Source organism: Erinaceus europaeus, chromosome 9 (genome assembly GCF_950295315.1).
Source record: "Erinaceus europaeus chromosome 9, mEriEur2.1, whole genome shotgun sequence".
Classification (NCBI taxonomy): domain Eukaryota; kingdom Metazoa; phylum Chordata; class Mammalia; order Eulipotyphla; family Erinaceidae; genus Erinaceus; species Erinaceus europaeus.
The window spans coordinates 81,505,717-81,523,425 of record NC_080170.1 but is presented as its reverse complement, the minus strand read 5'-3'; the positions used below and the strand labels follow the sequence as shown (position 1 = coordinate 81,523,425).

General features: G+C 39.4%; 1 protein-coding gene and 1 long non-coding RNA gene across 3 annotated transcripts in view; one reads left to right on the top strand and one right to left on the bottom strand.

Annotated features, from left to right (window-relative positions):
- The window catches only part of LOC132540461 (uncharacterized), a 54,478-nt gene extending 44,476 nt beyond the window's left edge, over window positions 1-10,002 (bottom strand). For both annotated transcript variants that reach the window (XR_009551646.1, XR_009551647.1), the window contains exon 1: window positions 9,795-10,002. This is a non-coding gene — a long non-coding RNA (uncharacterized LOC132540461). The remainder of the gene's footprint in view (window positions 1-9,794) is intronic.
- On the top strand, window positions 9,353-17,213 carry NDUFB4 (NADH:ubiquinone oxidoreductase subunit B4). Its single transcript, XM_007536074.3, has 3 exons — window positions 9,353-9,577; window positions 15,696-15,842; window positions 17,092-17,213. Exons 1-3 carry the CDS (start codon window positions 9,398-9,400, stop codon window positions 17,152-17,154), a joined length of 390 nt encoding a protein of 129 aa, XP_007536136.1. The 5' UTR covers window positions 9,353-9,397; the 3' UTR covers window positions 17,155-17,213.
- Window positions 17,214-17,709: the final 496 nt, after the last annotated feature.

The window sequence follows — 17,709 nt, the reverse complement described above, 5'->3', positions numbered from 1 at the left end:
GGAACTCTGGTTCCCTTGAGCCCTTCCCCACTAGGGAAAGAGAAAGATAGGCTGGGAGTATGGATCGAACAGTCAACACCCATGTTCAGCTGGGAAGAAATTACAGAAGCCAGACATTCCACCTTTTGCATCCCACAAAGACTTTGGGTCCATACTCCCAGAGGGTTAAAGAATAGGAAAGCTATCAGGGGAGAGGATGGGATACAGAGTTCAGGTGGTGGGAATTGTGTGAAGTTGTACCCCTCTTATCCTATAATTTAGTCAATATTTCCTTTTTATAAATAAAAAAATAAAAAATAACTAAGGAATCCAGCAAGAAGCTTTTGGAAATTATCAGGGAATACAGTTAGATGTCAGGCTACAAAATTAACATACAAAAGTCAGTGGCATTCCTCTATGCAAACACTTGTCATAAGATGAAATCCAGAAATCAATTCTTTTTACTATAGCAACAAAAACAATATAGTATCTAAGAATAAACCTATCCAAAAAAGTGAAAGACCTGTATACTAAAAATGATGAGCCACTACTCAAGGAAATAGAAAAAGACAAAAAGAAGTGGAAAGATATTCCATGTTCGTGGGTTGGAAGAATTAACATCATCAAAATGAATATCCTACCCAGAGCCATATACAAATTTAATGCTATCCCCATCAAGATCCCAACCACTTATACAGCAAACCCTAACAAAGTACTTTTCAAAGTTAACCCAATTACCAGATAATGTGATGATAACAATAACTATCCATTGTCTTTTTGAACTCGAAGACAGCAGGAACCTCACATTTCCACTATAGAGCCTATATTTCCCTCAGTTCTGGAACCTTAGGGTGGGGCCCACTTTCCTTCATGCTTCTCTCAATTCATATCAAATAATATTGCATCTGCCAATCGTGACTTAATCAACGCAATGAGTGCCACCCCAGCATACGTCACGTGACTTCAGACTGTGTCCAGAGACTTCAGGTGTGGAATGACAACACTTCAGCTTTATCACTCGGGTGAGACCTTTCCTTTCAGAGTATTCTCTAATTCCATTCCAGGTGGTCCACTCCTCAATAAAGTCCCCAAACCTAGATATAGTCCAGGTCCCCTGAGATAGAGCATTATGTTCACATGTGTCCATAAACCAGGAAAAAATATACACCTGAAAGCAGAAGTACACAAGAGTCTGCAAAGAGTACCCCCAACACTTCATCTGTACTACTCCAGCCTTTAGGTCAATGACTGTTCAACAATTTTGTATGTTAACTCTCTTTTCAGCCACCAGGTTCCGGATGCCAGCATGATGCCATCCAGACTTCCCTGGACTGAAGACCCCACCAATATGTCCTGCAGCTCCACTTCCCCAGAGACCCACCCTACCAGGGAAAGACAGAGGCAGATTGGGAGTATGGATTGACCAGTCAATGGCCATGTTCAGTGGGGAAGCAATTACAGAAGCCAGACCTTCCACCTTCTGCAACCCACAATGACCCTAGGTCCATACTCCCAGAGGGATAGAGAATGGGAAAACTATCAGGGGAAGGGTTGGGATATGGAGATAAAGTGGTAGGAATTGTGTGGAGTTGTACCCCTCCTATCCTGCAGTTTTGTTAATGTCTCCTTTCTTTTTTATTTTTTTGTTTCTGAATCACTTCATTGTTTATTAACTTTTTTATTTTTAAATTTTTTTATTTAAGAAAGGATTAATTAACAAAACCATAGGGTAGGAGGGGTACACCTCCACACAATTCCCACCACCCAATCTCCATATCCCACCCCCTCCCCTGATAGCTTTCCCACTCTCCATCCCTCTGGGAGCATGGACCCAGGGTCATTGAGGGTTGCAGAAGGTAGAAGGTCTGGCTTCTGCAATTGCTTCCCCGCTGAACGTGGGCGTTGACTGGTCAGTCCATACACCCAGTCTGCCTCTCTCTTTCCCTAGTAGGGTGTGTCTCTGGGGAAGCTGAGCTCCAGGACACATTACATTGGTGGGGTCTTCAATCCAGGGAAGCCTGGCCAGCATCCTGGTGGCATCTGGAACCTGGCACCTGGTCGCTGAAAAGAGAGTTAACATACAAAGCCAAACAAATTGTTGAGCAATCATGGACCCAAAGCTTAAAAAAAAAAAAAAATCCCAACCACATTTTTTAGGAGATTAGAACAAATGCTACAAATGTTTATCTGGAACCAGAAAAGACCTAGAATTGCCAAAACTATGTTAAGAAGAAAGAACTAGAGGCATCACACTCCCAGATCTCAAATTGTATTATAGGGCCATTGTCATCAAAAATGCCTGGAACTGGAATATGAATAGACACCCTGACCAGTGGAATAGAATTGAAAGCCCAGTAGTAAGCTCCCACACCTATGGACATCTAATCTTTGACAGAGGTGCCCAGACTATTAAATGGGGAAAGTTGTGTCTCTTCAACAAATGATGTTGGAAACAATGGGTTGAAACATGCAGAAGAATGAAACTGAACCACTATATTTCACCTTACACAAAAGTAAATTCCAAGTGGATCAAGGACTTGGATGTTAGACCAGAAACTATAAGATACTTAGAGGAAAATATTGGCAGAACTCTTTTTTGCATAATTTTTAAAAATATATTCAATGAAATGAATTCAATTATAAAGAAGAGTAAGGCAAGTATAAACCTATGGGATTACATCAAATTAAAAAGCTTCTGCACAGCAAAAGAATCCAATACCCAAACAAAGAGACCCCTCACAGAATGGGAGAAGATCTTTACATGCCATACATCAGACAAGAGTTTAATAACCAACATATATAAAGAGCTTGCCAAACTCAACAACAAGACAACAAATAACTCCATCCAAAAATGGAAGGAGGACATGGACAGAATATTCACCACAGAAGAGATCCAAAAGACTGAGAAACTCATGAAAAAATGCTCCAAGTCTTTGATTTCCAGAGAAATGCAAATAAAGACAACAAGGAGATACCACTTCACTCCTGTGAGAATGTCATACATCAGAAAAGGTAACAGCAACAAATGCTGGAGAGGTTATGGGTCAAAGGAATCCTCCTGCAATGCTGGTGGGAATGTAAATTGGTCCAACCTCTACGGAGAGCAGTCTGGAGAACTCTCAGAAGCCTAGAAATGGACCTGCCCTATGATCCTGCAATTCCTCTCCTGGGGATATATCATAAAGAACCCAACACACCCTTCCAAAAAGATTTGTGTATACCTATGTTCTCAGCAGCACAATTTGTAATAGCCAAAACCTGGAAGCAACCCAGGTGTCCAACAACAGATGAGTGGCTGAGCAAGTTGTCGTATATATACACAATGGAATACTACTCACCTATTAAAAATGGTGACTTCACTGTTTTCAGCCCATCTTGGATGAAGCTTGAAGAAATCATCTGAAGTGAAATAAGTCAAAACCAGAAAGATGAATATGGGATGATCTCACTCACAGGCAGTATTCGAAAAACAAGATCAGAAGAGAAAACACTAAGCAGATCTTGAACTGGAGTTGGTGTATTGCACCAAAGTAAAAGACTGTGGTGGGTGGAGGGAGAGTACAGATCCTGGAACATGATGACAGAAGACATAGTGGGGGTTGTATTATTATGTGGAAATCTGAGAGATGTTATACATGTACATACTATTGTATTTACTTTTAACTGAAAAACATTAATCCCCCAGTAAGAAAATTTAAAAAAAAATAGTGGATATTGAAAAAAACTGTAAGATAATATTAGAAACTCTATAACAATAAATGTTTAAAATAAAACATTTGAGAAAATATTTCTCACCAAAATTGATTGTAGAAGACAGTATACATGAGCAGACCAACAGTCATTACAAAAATTAAATTTATAGGCAAAAATCTCTGATGAAGAAAGATGGATACAAACCATTTCATAAAATAATTTACCAAATCCTGTTGTGCACCTCTATAGGACATTGCCCTCAGTGTAGAACAGTGGAAAAAGTTGCTCCACTCTCCAAAGGGAGGCTGGGTTAACATACTCTGTCACTCAAGGAAGACTGGTCCTGTAATGAATATAACCTAGAATGTTCCTAGCTATGACCATGGAATGCAAGCTCAGACTAACAAGGATGCAGAGGTTACACAGGCTCCTGAGCTAAATATGAAAGTCATGGGCCCGAGGTCAGATTGATAGAGTTTACAGTTAATGATATTTATATACTTTTCCCATATTTGGGGGCTTCTCTCTGCTCTCATCCAGCTTTTTAGTCTTACCCTCAACCTGACAATCTTCCCAGACAATCCATTAGCCTACCTGCATGTTAGTGGCTGGGCTCAGTCTAAAATTAGTAAAGACAGAAGCCTCTTAGAATATACCTAAAATAGACTTCCTAGCTCCTTCCAACATGTAGACCCCAAATTTCATTTGCTATATTTTACCTTTAGGCTCCTGTTTATTAAACAATTTGTTCTGCTTTATAGCTTAATGCTTTTCAGCCACCAAATTGCAGATGCTACCAAGATACTAATCTGACTTCACTAGGAAGATGACCTCACCAGTGTGTCCTGGAATTCCACCTCCCCAGAGCCCTACCCAACTAGGGAAAGATAGAAATAGGCTGGGAGTATTGATTGACCTGTCAATGCCCATGTCCAGTGAAGAAGCAATTACAGAAGCCAGACCTTCCTCCACCTTCTGCTTCCCATAAAGATCCATATACCCAGAGGGATAAAGAATATGGAAACTTCCAATAGAGGGGAGGGGAATTGAATTGTATGGAACTGTACCCCTTTTATACCACAATCTTGTCAATCATTATTACATCACTAGTAAAAAATTATATAAAAAAAGAAAATCTATAAAAAATAATAGTTTACAAAGTCTTTAAAAAATCTAGTGCCTGTTTTAGACAATTTTAGAGTTAAAAGAGAGAATGAAAGGAGGGAAGAGAGAGGTCTGTTCAACTTATTTGATATAAATATATTACCAAAACTATACATTACAAAACTAAAAAAAAAAAAACTATAAAGCCAATTCACTTATGAACAAAATGGTAAAGTTCCAAATAAAATGCTAACAAGTAAAGAATATATACCTTGGATATTTTTCCTCCACTATCTAATTTTTTCCAGGGTCAGAATTCCTAGGGCCAATTCAAACTCAGATCCTGTACCTGCAAGGCACACTAAATGACAGCAGTGTCCCAGGAAGACACTCCTACACCTGGAAGTCTAGCACTTAATTGAACTCTGACTGGAATTGTGAACCAAACAGACATATTCCACAATATAAATGTTTATTTGTAGCTTCCCCCCAATCTCAAAGGCCACTACAATACCACATAACATGGAATGTTACGTGATAGAAAGTCAGAGAAGAGAGGCACAGCAGTTTTAGGCAACTGTGGTTAAAAATACTCTCTACTTTTACAAAAACGATCATGTGAGGACATTTCTATCACCTCACTTATGTGTCCCAGAACCACATCTCTCTAGAACCCTATCCCAGTAGGGAAAGATAGAAACAGTCATGAGGTATAGATCTGTCGGCCTGCGACACAGAAGAGAGAGAGGAGATCCGGAGCGGAGAGGGAACACAAATCTTTATTCGTGGGCACCTCAGAGTTGGGTGAGAGCGCAGCAGTTTGGGCCACGTGGAGCTAGCAAAAATGGCCACCACCCGCTATGCACAACAACCCTTCCGTGCATGAAAATCAAGCAAGAGAGAGAAGGGGCTGAAGAAGAAGGGCTTTTATAGGAGAAATTCTGTGACAAGTCTGGACAGGATTGGCTAGGAAACAAGGCACTCGGGGAATAGGGTTTTCTTGCGGGAATTGACAAGACCCTGAGGGGACAGCATGGTGGATGTGACCGCATCTGCACAATTTCCCAGGATAGATTGACTTGCCAATGCTCATGTCCACTGGAGAAGCAATTACAGAAGGCAGACCTTCCACCTTCTGTACCCCATAAAGAATTTTGGTCCTTAACATGTACCAGAGCGGTACATGTTAAGGGATTTTAGTAAACAGAAGATGGACAGGCTGGTGCAGAAATGATACATCACAGTAGCAGCCTAGGAAGGTACTTAAGTGGGTAGAGTAACTAGCCTTACATGCATGAAGTCTGGAGTTTGATCCATAGCGTTGCATGTGTTAATGTGATGTTCTGGCTCTTTCTGATTAATAAGTAAATAAATACTTAAAATTTTTCAACATATGAGCCAACATATGGCTCCTGGTGGCCATTTTATTTTTCCATTTTATTGGATAGGACCAAGAGAAATTGAGAGGGGAGGGGAAGATAGAGAGGCACCTGAATAACTGCTTCACTGTTTGTGAAGCATCCTCCCTGAAGGTGGGGAGCGAGGGTTACACTGGGATTCATGTACATTGCATTATGCATTGTATTATGCATGTTTGAGGCCCTGAATTGATAACAATACATAATAGTAAAAGAAAATATTTATTAAATGTCAACTAAAGTTAATCATTGATTCATACTATGTGCACTTAACCTGGTGTACCAATGCCTGGCCCCTTTTCTCCCTCTTTTTCAATCTGAAGATGTTTTCTTTAAAACAAGTGACTTGTACTAATTGTATTCCTTTCTTTTATTCCTTTTTACATGCCTTTATTCCTAGATCAGTGTCTAATATATAAACAAAAGATTCTTGAAACTTTGTGTAGTGTTTAGAATTTTACAAACTGCTCCTGCTTTTCATATTTACAAATTTTCTTAATATTTAAAAAAAAAGCTTAAAAAATGATCAGAGCTTCATTTTCTTTTGTCTTCTTTACAACTGAGTTGGAGAGGGGGGCCAAGCAGTGATGCATCCAGTTAATTGCAAATGTTACCATGCATGAGGACCCAGCTTCAAGCTGATAACCTCACCTGTATGGGGAAATCTTCAAGAGTGGTAGAGAAATGCTATAGTTTTTTCTTTGTATTTTTATAATAAAGAAAGAAAAGGTGCGGGAAGAATATCAAGAACTGTGGAGTCTTTGTGCAGACACTGAACCTCAGAGATAATCCTGATGACAAGGAAAAAAAAGTAGTATGAGTACATGGATGGAATGGAGGGCATCATGATAAATGAAATATGCCAGAAAGAGGTGATCTCAAGGGTGAAACTCAAGAAACATAGCAACTGAAAATAGAGGGTGAATCATTAACAAGCTGAAATCTATTTCAGAAACCCAAGGACTCAAAGCTGTAAGGGAAAATGGAATCAAAAGGGGTTTGGGGCTGCAATTATAATAATTTAATTTAATAATTTAATTTATACAATTAAAAATAAAAGATGAAATTGTATTATCTGGCACAAAATGAATGGAACTGGGGGTGATTATGCTAACTATAATAAGAGGTGAAGGACCACTACAGAATGTTTTCACTCATATGTGAAATATAGATGACTAAAACAAATGAATTTGCAACAACCAAGAAGTAAAATAAAATAACATAGGTAACCAAGCTGTTTCTTAAGACTGTGTGACAACTAAGGTGATTGGGGTGATGGTGAGGAGACAGAACTTAGATTGACCATGTTATGGGGGTGAAATTATAGCCCTGGAATATAATTTTCTAAAATGTTTATTAAATCAGTGCCCTATAGTGGAGAGAAGTGTGCTTTCACATCTTCTGTGGTGTGAAACTGCACTTTGATAACAACAGCAGTTTCATAAAACATTTCAATTAAAAAAAAAAAAGACTGACTGATTTGCCTTAAATTTATTTTTTTCTATATTCCCACAGTCTGCATTCTCATGAGCCCATTTTGCTCTAAATTTGTTTGGGCACTAAACTGCTTTGCAAACATTATCATATTCTGTCTGTTCTTTCTGCCTCATTGTCAGCTCCTCAAAGACAAACACCGCATTTTCCATTTCTAATGCAGTTCCCCCCACTGAGCCTGGAGGATTGACTAAGACTGACTAGTGTGCAGTATGCTTCACAGTGGGTGCTTAATAAATATTTAAAAACAGTATTAAAATGTTGAATAAATTTGACAGCAGTGCTGCTCCTCATCACTTCAAGTGCCAACAATTTCTAGGTCCCTTCTCTGCCTAGCAACCATTTCCTGACATACCTACATGTCCCCAGAAGTTTCTTTCCAGCTGAAGCTTCTATTTGATCCAGTTTTCCTTGCCTGAGTAATGAAAAAAAAAAAAAAAAAAAAAAATATATATATATATATATTTTTTTTTTTTTTTTTTCCCCCTCAGGAGTATCTGCCTGGTACTCAAAACCCCTGCTATATGTCTTGAAGGTGCCTCTTTTCCTGCGTGGTAGTGGAAAAGGGAAAAGGACAGTTGTGATGAACAGCTTTATTTCAGGTTAAATTTCCCTTTTCTCCTGAAGTCATCCTTCACAGTGGAGTTTTCATCTTTTCTACAATTTATTTTTATGAGAGCGGGAATGAGCACAGCACCACTCAAGTCTAGCTTATGATGGCGCTACAGATTGAACCTTGGATCTTTGGGGTCTCAAGCAGGAAAACCGTGCACTCTTAACACTTCCAGCTATCTCCCAAAGCCCCTTTTTCTTATCTTTAAGGATGTCTTCACTCTTGACACTTGGGAATCATTAAGGATTTTAGGTAAGAGGTTTTTAGTATTTACTAAATTTCTCGAGTTTTATTTGACTTTTTTTTTTTTCTGATGCCCTACAGTCAATCAGGCAACACTTTTCTTACCCTTTTCCCTTTCCTCTCCCTCCCTCCCCTGCCTCTTAAAGTGAGGGAGAGAGACCACAGCACCCAGGGCTTCTGTCAGGGCTATGGGGGCCAGGCTTACACTGTCATGTACAAAACAAAGCAGCACAACATTTTGCTATTTTGCCAGCCCAATACTTTTTTTTACATCATTCTTCTGTTAAACATTATTTCAGGCCTATGGAAGTATGTTTTTATTTAAATAGAACAGATGCTATGTGGGATTATGCAGAAAAGCTTACTTTCTTGTTCTTGGTTAGGGAATTAGGTTTTGCAAAGCTCTTCGGCATATGTACATGGCTATGTGGAATGAGAATCATCTCCAAGGCAAGAACGCGGAACAGGGACGTCACGTGACTTCCTTAAAGACACGCAGCTTCAATGGCCCACACTTAAACAGAACTCCACAACCAGTCCTGCTGCTCTCACAAACCTTGGCTTCACAAACGAAGCTCCGTTTTATTTGTACAGAGAATGTTGCTAAGTATTTACTGCAACCAGCCACACATAGTTTAGCTGGTGCGCGGTAGGGGAGTCGCGGGGGAGCAGTAGGCAGCCACGCACGCGCAGACAGCTATTTGAGAGCCAAGATGGAGAAGGTACTGAACGCCTAGCCAAACTTCCCCAGTCGCCAGCTAATGCGCATGCGCATTTTCACAGGCGGAAGGTCAGCCCAGAAGAGGGCGGGCCTACAAGCTGCGCAAGCGCAGTTTCTCGCCGGGCTGCCAAGATGTCTATCCCCAAGTATAAGCCGTCGAAGCTGGCCACTCTCCCCACGACCCTCGACCCTAGCGAATACAATATAACTCCGGAAGACCGACGAGCGCAAGCCGAGCGGTTGGCAATAAGGGCCCGGCTGAAGCGAGAGTATCTGCTTCAGTACAACGACCCCAGCCGCCGAGGGCTCATCGTGAGTTGGGGGGGGGGCGGACTGGGACGTCGGGCGGGAGTGGGGAGGGGGACAGACTGGGCGGCCTGGACCCCCCGAGGACCGCACCGCACTGCGCAGCCGCGGACCCCGGCCGGCCTGGAGCTCTCTCCCAGCCCCAGGAAGCCGGCCGCTCACCCAACAGCCCGGTGACCTTGGACGGGAAGCTGGTGGACTGGAGCCCGGGCTCCGCACTCACCTTGCTGGGTGTACCTCTCGTCCGGTCACTTCCCACCCGAGTTCAACTCGACTGCTGAGAAACTGGCGTAGTATAGATAGTACCTCCTGCCTTACTCATATGGATCAAGTGAGCTCAGTGCGAGACAGAATGTAAAGCGGCTTTCCACCTCACAGTTTATTACAGCGACGTTGCACTCTCCTGATCCAGAAGGTAATGCTTCTACAGGTTAAGTGTGCTATAAAGACCCCCAGACTGCAGCCTGTCTGGAAGTTTTGGCCCTGGCGTCAGATACCAAGGCATTACTATATGCTGGCTTGAGCACTGTGAACTTGGGCAATTTGCCTAAACCCTGTGAACCTTGATTTTCCAGTTCTTCATATATTAACACATTCTTAGCAGCACATTCTTTATGGAATCGTTGTCCAGCACATAATATATGCCTAGTAAACTGATAGCAGTTATAGTTAATGAGCACTCTCTTAATGTACCTTCAGGAGCTGTTTAGATATATCAGATATTTCAGGAAAAAAAAAAAAAGATATTTCCCATCACCATACTAAAGATTTTGAAAGTTGTAAGGATTGAATGAGATTTACAAGTTGCTAGGCACTATCAAAACTTATGCTAAGGGCGCCAGGTGTTGGCACACCTGGTTGAGCACATGTAAAGAATAGGAAAGCTGTCTGGGAAGGGGATGGGATACAGAGCTCTAGTGGTGGGAATTGTACCCCTCTTATCCTATGGTCTTGTCAGTGTTTCCATTTTATAAATAAATATTTTAAAAAAATGCAGAGGGAAAGTTTTGCGAGTGGTGAAGCAATGCCACAGGTGTCTCCCTGTGTGTCTCACCGTGCCCTCTTGATTTCTGTCTCTATCCAATAAAAAAATAAATAAATAAAGATTTTAAAAAACCCAAAACTTTTGCCAAGCATTGATAAAGTTTTAAAACTTTTTTAGGAAGCAGAACTGTTATTACTATCCCTATTTTATAGATGAGAAGAGAACATGGGAATACAAGCAGATCTACCTATTAATGCCTGTTAGTAAGTCATAGATCAGAATTTGAACCTGTGGTCTCTTGTAACCCAAAGTATAAAAGGAGTAAGGCCTTAAGTCAGAGTTGATATTTAAATAAATTTCTCTTTTCCAGTTTTGTGGCCCAGAGCAGTTTATTTGGTCTCATGTGAAACATGAGATAGTAATACTTGCCACATTCTTTATATTGTTAGTTAAATGACTATATGACTGATAATAACATTAATCAATACATGGAATTTCCTTACTTGTATTTTAAGGATGATTGATTCAATCAATAAATAGTTTCTCAGGATGTATTATAGACCAGGCCCTGTTTTAGAGCAGAAATAGTAATGAAAAAAACAAGCAAAGATCACTGACTTCAGAAAGCTATCTTTAAGTGGGAGAGACAAGTAATAAGAGACAAGTTTTAAGCTTAAGTCATTTAGCATGCTAGTGATGAGTGACCAGAAGAAAAATAATAAGCTAGTTCAGTTGGATGGTGCTCTTGCTTTGTCATGGACACAGCCCAGGTTTGAGCCTGGCCCCCAGCTGGCTGTGGTGTTTTTCTGACACACTCTCTTTTTAAAAAAAAAAATTTTTATATTTATTTATTTTCCTTTTTGTTGCCCTTGTGTTTAACATTGTTGTGGTTATTGATGTCATTGCTGGATAGGACAGAGAGAAATGGAGAGAGGAGGGGGAGAGAAAGAGAAACACCTGCAGACCTGCTTCACCACCTGTGAAGAGACTCCCCTGCAGGTGGGGAGCTGGGGGCTCCAACCGGGATCCTTTCGCCGGTCCTTGCGCTTTGCACCATATGCACTTAACCCGCTGTGCCATGGTCTGACTCCTGACTCTTCTTTTTCGTTGGTCTACTCTACTCAGCTTATGGTGCTATGGGGGGTAGTACTTGGGACTGTGGAGTCCCAGGCATGAGAGTGTCTTTGCAGAACTATTATGCGATCTCCTCTGCCCTCTATATATTTTTTAATATCTGTTTATCTGAAAAAGCTCAAACAAAAGAAGGAAAATAAATCAGAAAAGTCTACAGAGAGTGTGTATATGTATAGAAAGGAAAACAGCTGCGATTTTAGATAGATCCAAAGAAGGTCTGAAAGAAGTGAGGTAAGATGAAGTCACTGCTTTCTGGGGAAGTAGCATTTTAGGAAGAGGAATCAACAACTGCGAGTATCCTCAGACAGGAGTGTGCCTTGTTCTTTCTAAGACTACGAAAGAGACTACTGTGACTAAAGTTGTGAAAGGTGAGGACAGAGTAGAGATGAATTTAGAAAGGCATCGGGCTGGGTCACTTGCATTATAAAGGCTTCTACTGACTATGAAGTCCCATAATCTGGACTTAGGTAGTCAGCACAATTTGTCTGGTTGCTCAGTTGAAAATAAACTATTGGGGAGCAAGACCAGGAGCAAGTTCCTGTTAGTTAGGAGGCTCTTAAAATAATCTTATTTCTTAGTTGATGGTGACTACTAGAGTGGTGGCAGTGGAGGTAGTACAGATGGGTCAGTTCTGGGTATGTACTGAAAGCAAAGTCAGTCAGATTTGTTAGCAAATTCTCTGTGGAGTGTAAGAGAAAGAGACAAGCTAAGGATGGCTTAAAGTTTTGACCAAAGCTATCAGAAGAATGAAGAAGAATGAATTGATCTCTTATCAAGACAGAGACAAGTAAGAGGAGCACAGAGATGGAGGTGCCATAGAATATCGAGATCAGTATGAGACACATCACATTTGACCTGCTTGCTAGACAACAAGTAGCTGGAGTTCACAGTAACGATCTGGGGTTGGAGTTGTATTTGCAGTAGCCTATAGATGAGGATTTAAAGCCATATGACTTGAAATCATCAAGAGAATGAATGTTGATAAAAAGATAACAAGGTCTGAGATCCTAATATTATTAGATTGGGGAAAAAAGCAAAAAAGATTAAGAGGAAGTGGTTAGACAGGAGAAAAACCAAGCAAATGATTTCCAAATGTGTTCATCATGTCACAGAAACTCCCAAGGTGTGTGTTAGTCTCTCTGAAGAACAGCACACAGCTTAAGAAACTGGTCATGGATATGTTTATGTAATACAATGTCTGTTTTGATATATATTTAAAATTTTTTATTTATAAAATGGAAATATTGACAAGACCATAGGATAAGAGGTATAATTCCCACCACCAGCCAATCCCCTCCCTTGAATAGCATTCCTATTCTATTTATTTATTTATTGGTTCCCTTTTGTTGCCCTTGTTCTTTATTTTATTGTTGTAGTTCTTGTTGTTGTTGGATAGGATAGAGAGAAATGGAGAGAGGAGGGGAAGACAGTGGAAGAGAGAAAGACACCTGCAGACCTACTTCACTACTTGTGAAGTGACCCCCGGCAGGTGGGGAGCCAGAGACTCAAACCAGTATCCTTACATCGGTCCTTGGGCTTTGTGCCACGTGTGCTTAATCTGCACTACCACCTGACTCCCAGCTTTCTTACTTACTCTTTATTCCTTCTAGGAGTATGGACTCAGGATCATTATGGGGTGCAGAAGGTGGGAGGTCTGGCTTCTGTAATTGCTTGCCTGCTGAACATGGGCATTGGCAGGTCTGTCCATACTCCCAGCCTTTCTCTTTCCCTAGTAGGGCAGGGATCGGGGGAGGTGAGTTTCCAGGACAGATTGGTGGGGTCGTCTGCCTAGGAAGTCAGGTTGGTATCATGATAGCATCTTTAACCTGGTGGCTAAAAAAGAGTTAAGATATAAAAGAACAAATTGTTGACTAACCATGAACCTAAAGGCAACAATATTGCAGATGAATATTGGGAGTCCCAGTTTTGGAAAAAGCTAGTAGGTCTATTTTAGGTATATTTCAAGGGGCCCATGACCCTACTATTTTTTGCCTGAGCTTGACATCTAATATGCAGGTGACCTAAGTTATTGTCTGGGAAGATGGTGTCATAGTTGGACAAAGAACTAGAAAGCTGGATCAGGGAAAAGAGTAGCTCTCAAGTATGGGAAAAGTATATAAATATTGTTAGTCTGTTTTGATATTTTAATATGTAGAAATATGACTGACAGGTTGAGAATTCTATCATGGTATAGTCATTCAAATACAATGACAGAAGGGATCGAGAAATAAGAAAAGGGGGAGTCAAGTGGTAGTACAGTAGATTAATAAGCACAGGTGGTGCAAAGTTCAGGGACCCATGTAAGGATCCTGGTTGGAGCCCTTGGCTCCCCACCTGCAGGGGAGTCGCTTCACAAGCAGTAAAGTAGGTCTGCGGTGTGTATCTTTCTCTACCACTCTCTGTCTTCCCCTCCTCTCTCCATTTCTCCGTGTCCTATCCAACAACAATGACGACAGTAATAACTACAACAATAAAACAAGGGCAACAAAAAGGGAATAAATAAATAAACAAGGGAGAGAATATAGTTAGAGAGAAATAAGAAAAGGTAATGAGCTCTAATTTCCCCCCTTGAATTTGTATCTTGTGTCTATACTTTTTTTTCCATTTCTTCAATTTACTTTTCTTAGTCCTAATAATCAAGATTTCTTAGTTGGTGTTGGTTGGAATCTTGAATGCCTTTTCTGTAGCTTAGTGTTAGTTTTAAGACTGATTTCATTTATTTTTATTTGTCTGTAATCTAATTAGAGCAAATTGTTAAGTTATTTGAGGATTTTGATAACCGAATTTCGTTTGGAGCACATTTGCTCGTCTTACATAGTTATCCTAGTAAAGAGGGAAAGAGAAAAAAACATCTGCAGCTTCTTCCCCTTTGCAGGTGAAGAATGGGGGCTTGAACTCTGGTCCTTGAGCATTGTACTATTTGTACTCAACCAGGTGCGCCACCACTCGGCCCTGATTATCTTTCTTAAAATTTTGGGACAGCAAAATAATTTACTTTGACAATGTGCTGCTTTGCCATCCATGCAACCAGGTTCAAGCCCAGGCCTACCACAGAAGCTTTAGTGCTGTGTGTGTGTGTGTGTGTGTGTGTGTGTGTGTGTGTGTGTGTGTGTCTTCCTCTGCCTTTCTATCTTAAACAAAACTATTTGTGCAGCATGAAATGTAATGATCTTGCTATTAAAACATTAGCTAAAGTTCACTATTAGCTTCCTACAGTTATTCATAGCCTGGAAAGGCCAGTGTAGGGTCCTAGGAACAAAAGAACATGATAAGAGAGCATCTGTCTTTGGGCTACGAAACAGCTTGGTGGGAGAGAACATGTCTTGCATGTATGGGACACTGGGATTGATAAGACACAGCATAAAATAGCAGATTAGTACTTTGGTATCTCATATCTCACATACACACACACAAACACACATAATGGTTATACATGGAGATAATATTATCTGCACATGGTTTTGTAAAAAACTTTCATGCCTGGGGCTCTGAGATCCCAGGTCCATCCCCCAGCACTGCTGTAAGCCAAAACTGGACAGTGCTTAGGTCGATAATAACAACAATAATAGTATTTTAAAAGTTTTAAAATGCATAATATAGTAACATACTTACATAGAGAATGAAGTTGAAAACAATTAAAATGACCACAGGAAAACATTTACTTTGGCAGTTGTAAAGGCTAAGATTCTTAACTCTTTGATGCATAGAAAACTCAGGATTTGAATAGGATCATCAGATAATTACACAGTAAATACTAGAAATGAAAGATATTTCTTAAAACTAATATATACATATATATATATATATATATATATATATATATATATATATATATATATATGTATGTATGTTGAGGTGGACAGTGCAGTGTCCCTTTGACTTTTTTTTTATTTATGATAGTTTAATTGTAATAGAGAACAAAAGTAGAGAAGTGTCTTAATGACATTGTTTCTCAGGATGATCTTTTTTGTTTGTTAGTTTGTAAATTGTTTTAATTCATTGTAGGAAGATCCTGCATTGTTACGTTGGACCTATGCAAGATCGACTAATGTTTATCCCAACTTTAGACCCACTCCAAAGAACTCACTGTTAGGAGCTCTTTTTGGAATTGGACCCCTCTTATTCTGGTATTATGTTTTTAAAACTGAAAGAGTAAGTATTAGGACATGGTGTCTAGAATTTATGTCATTATTGGCTCCCTTTGTACTGGCTGTAGCCTTTTCTTTTCGTGATTACCACAGGTGCGCCTCCTGTGTTTGTCTTCTGCTTTTTTTTAAATTCCTCTCTTTTCTATCCTTTATTCTTTTTCCAGCAAATGTTAAAATAAAGCTTTAATTTCATATTTGGTTCTTTTGCTTTGTTGTTTCAATTCACAGAAGTATAATTTGTCAAAAATCATATTAACCTCTGGGGAATCTCGAATCGACCAGAGAGATAACCAGACAGGACATGGGCCTTGTTATCTGTATGGTCCCGGTGTAAGCCCTGACACTAGGTTGAACTGCTGGCGCAAGAGGGAATGAACCAGTACTATGATATCTGTCAGAATGAAAAGCCAACCCAGAACGTTGAAATCAAATGTACAAGAGGACTCATGTCCTCAAAAAATAAATAAAATAAATAATGTCTGCTCTGGAATTTAAAGTAATAAATTGGTCAATTTAATTTTTGTAACATTTGAACTTGTGCAAGTTTTCCTGGTGTGTTTTAACATGATATAAAAAAATTACACTGAATATTAAGCATGAACATAGAAAGAATAATTTTAATCTGCATGTATGATTACAGTGAAACCTTAAGTTTTTTTTTTTACACTGTGCCATTTTAATACTAGACCTCTAGTCCCAACCTGTAGACCTTATGTTGCCATTTAGACTGGAGTCCAGCCATCTAACTTTTACTTTATAATTAATTATTTTTATGAGAGAGAGCAAATAGGAGAGTCAGGACAATTATGTCACTGTCCAACTCTTGCATATGGAAAGAGACTGAATCTGGGCCCATGGGCTTGCAAGTCCTGTCCTCTAATGCTGAGTTATCTTCCTGACCCAAACTCTCTTCCTGCAGGAAGAAATAGAGTATATGTATTTTGTCTGGTAACCTGCTTAACAGGCAAGTGGGCCACAAATGTTTGCTTTCAGTCTGTGAGTAGCATTAGGATGGGATAAAATATAGGTAGAGTGTTTTACAATAGGAGTATGTGTGTAATTTTTTTTTTTTTTTTTTACTATCTGTTATTTCTTCAGATTACTATTTTCTTACTCTGTAGGTGTTAGATTATTGAGTTTGGAATTATTGAGTTTGGAATGTTTCATACTTGTTTTCTACCTCCATATAGATTGTACCATGTGTTATGCCAGAATGTGTTTTTTAATATACTTTTTTTTTTTTTTTAATACAGGATAGGAGAGAAAAACTTATCCAGGAAGGAAAATTGGATCGAAAATTTAACATCTTGTATTAAGTCTAACAATGATCACTCTATGTATTATTGCTTAAATAAATCTTATATTGACCATTAAATAGTTTCTATTTCTTTTTTTTTTCTGCAAAATGCCTGCAGTTTTACTTACAGTACAAAAATATGTAATAGGCAACACATCATTACAGCAAAGTATACAGCTCAAAACCAAAGTAACCAAATGGAAAGTCAGTATATAATAAAGACAAAACAAACAAACAAAAATCCCACCCAAATTTAAGGTAAGCATTGGGAATTAAACTATATTTTTTCTAAAGACGTAACATTTTTCAGTCTATAGTGAATGTTCTACCAACTAAGCCAGTGTACTGAATCAAAGCAGATAACACAGCTGACAAAGATGCTTGCTCTCTCCTATTCATGCTGAGCTAGACCTGTGGAATACCATCTGGGTAGGAAGCTTTTTAATATTACCTTGATCTCATCTGATATTTACTGGACATTGTAGAATCCTTATCCTTACTTTGCAAGAGCCTCAATTGAACAAAAAATATATTAATCTTCATTAAGTCAGCAAATGAGTTATTCTATATCTTG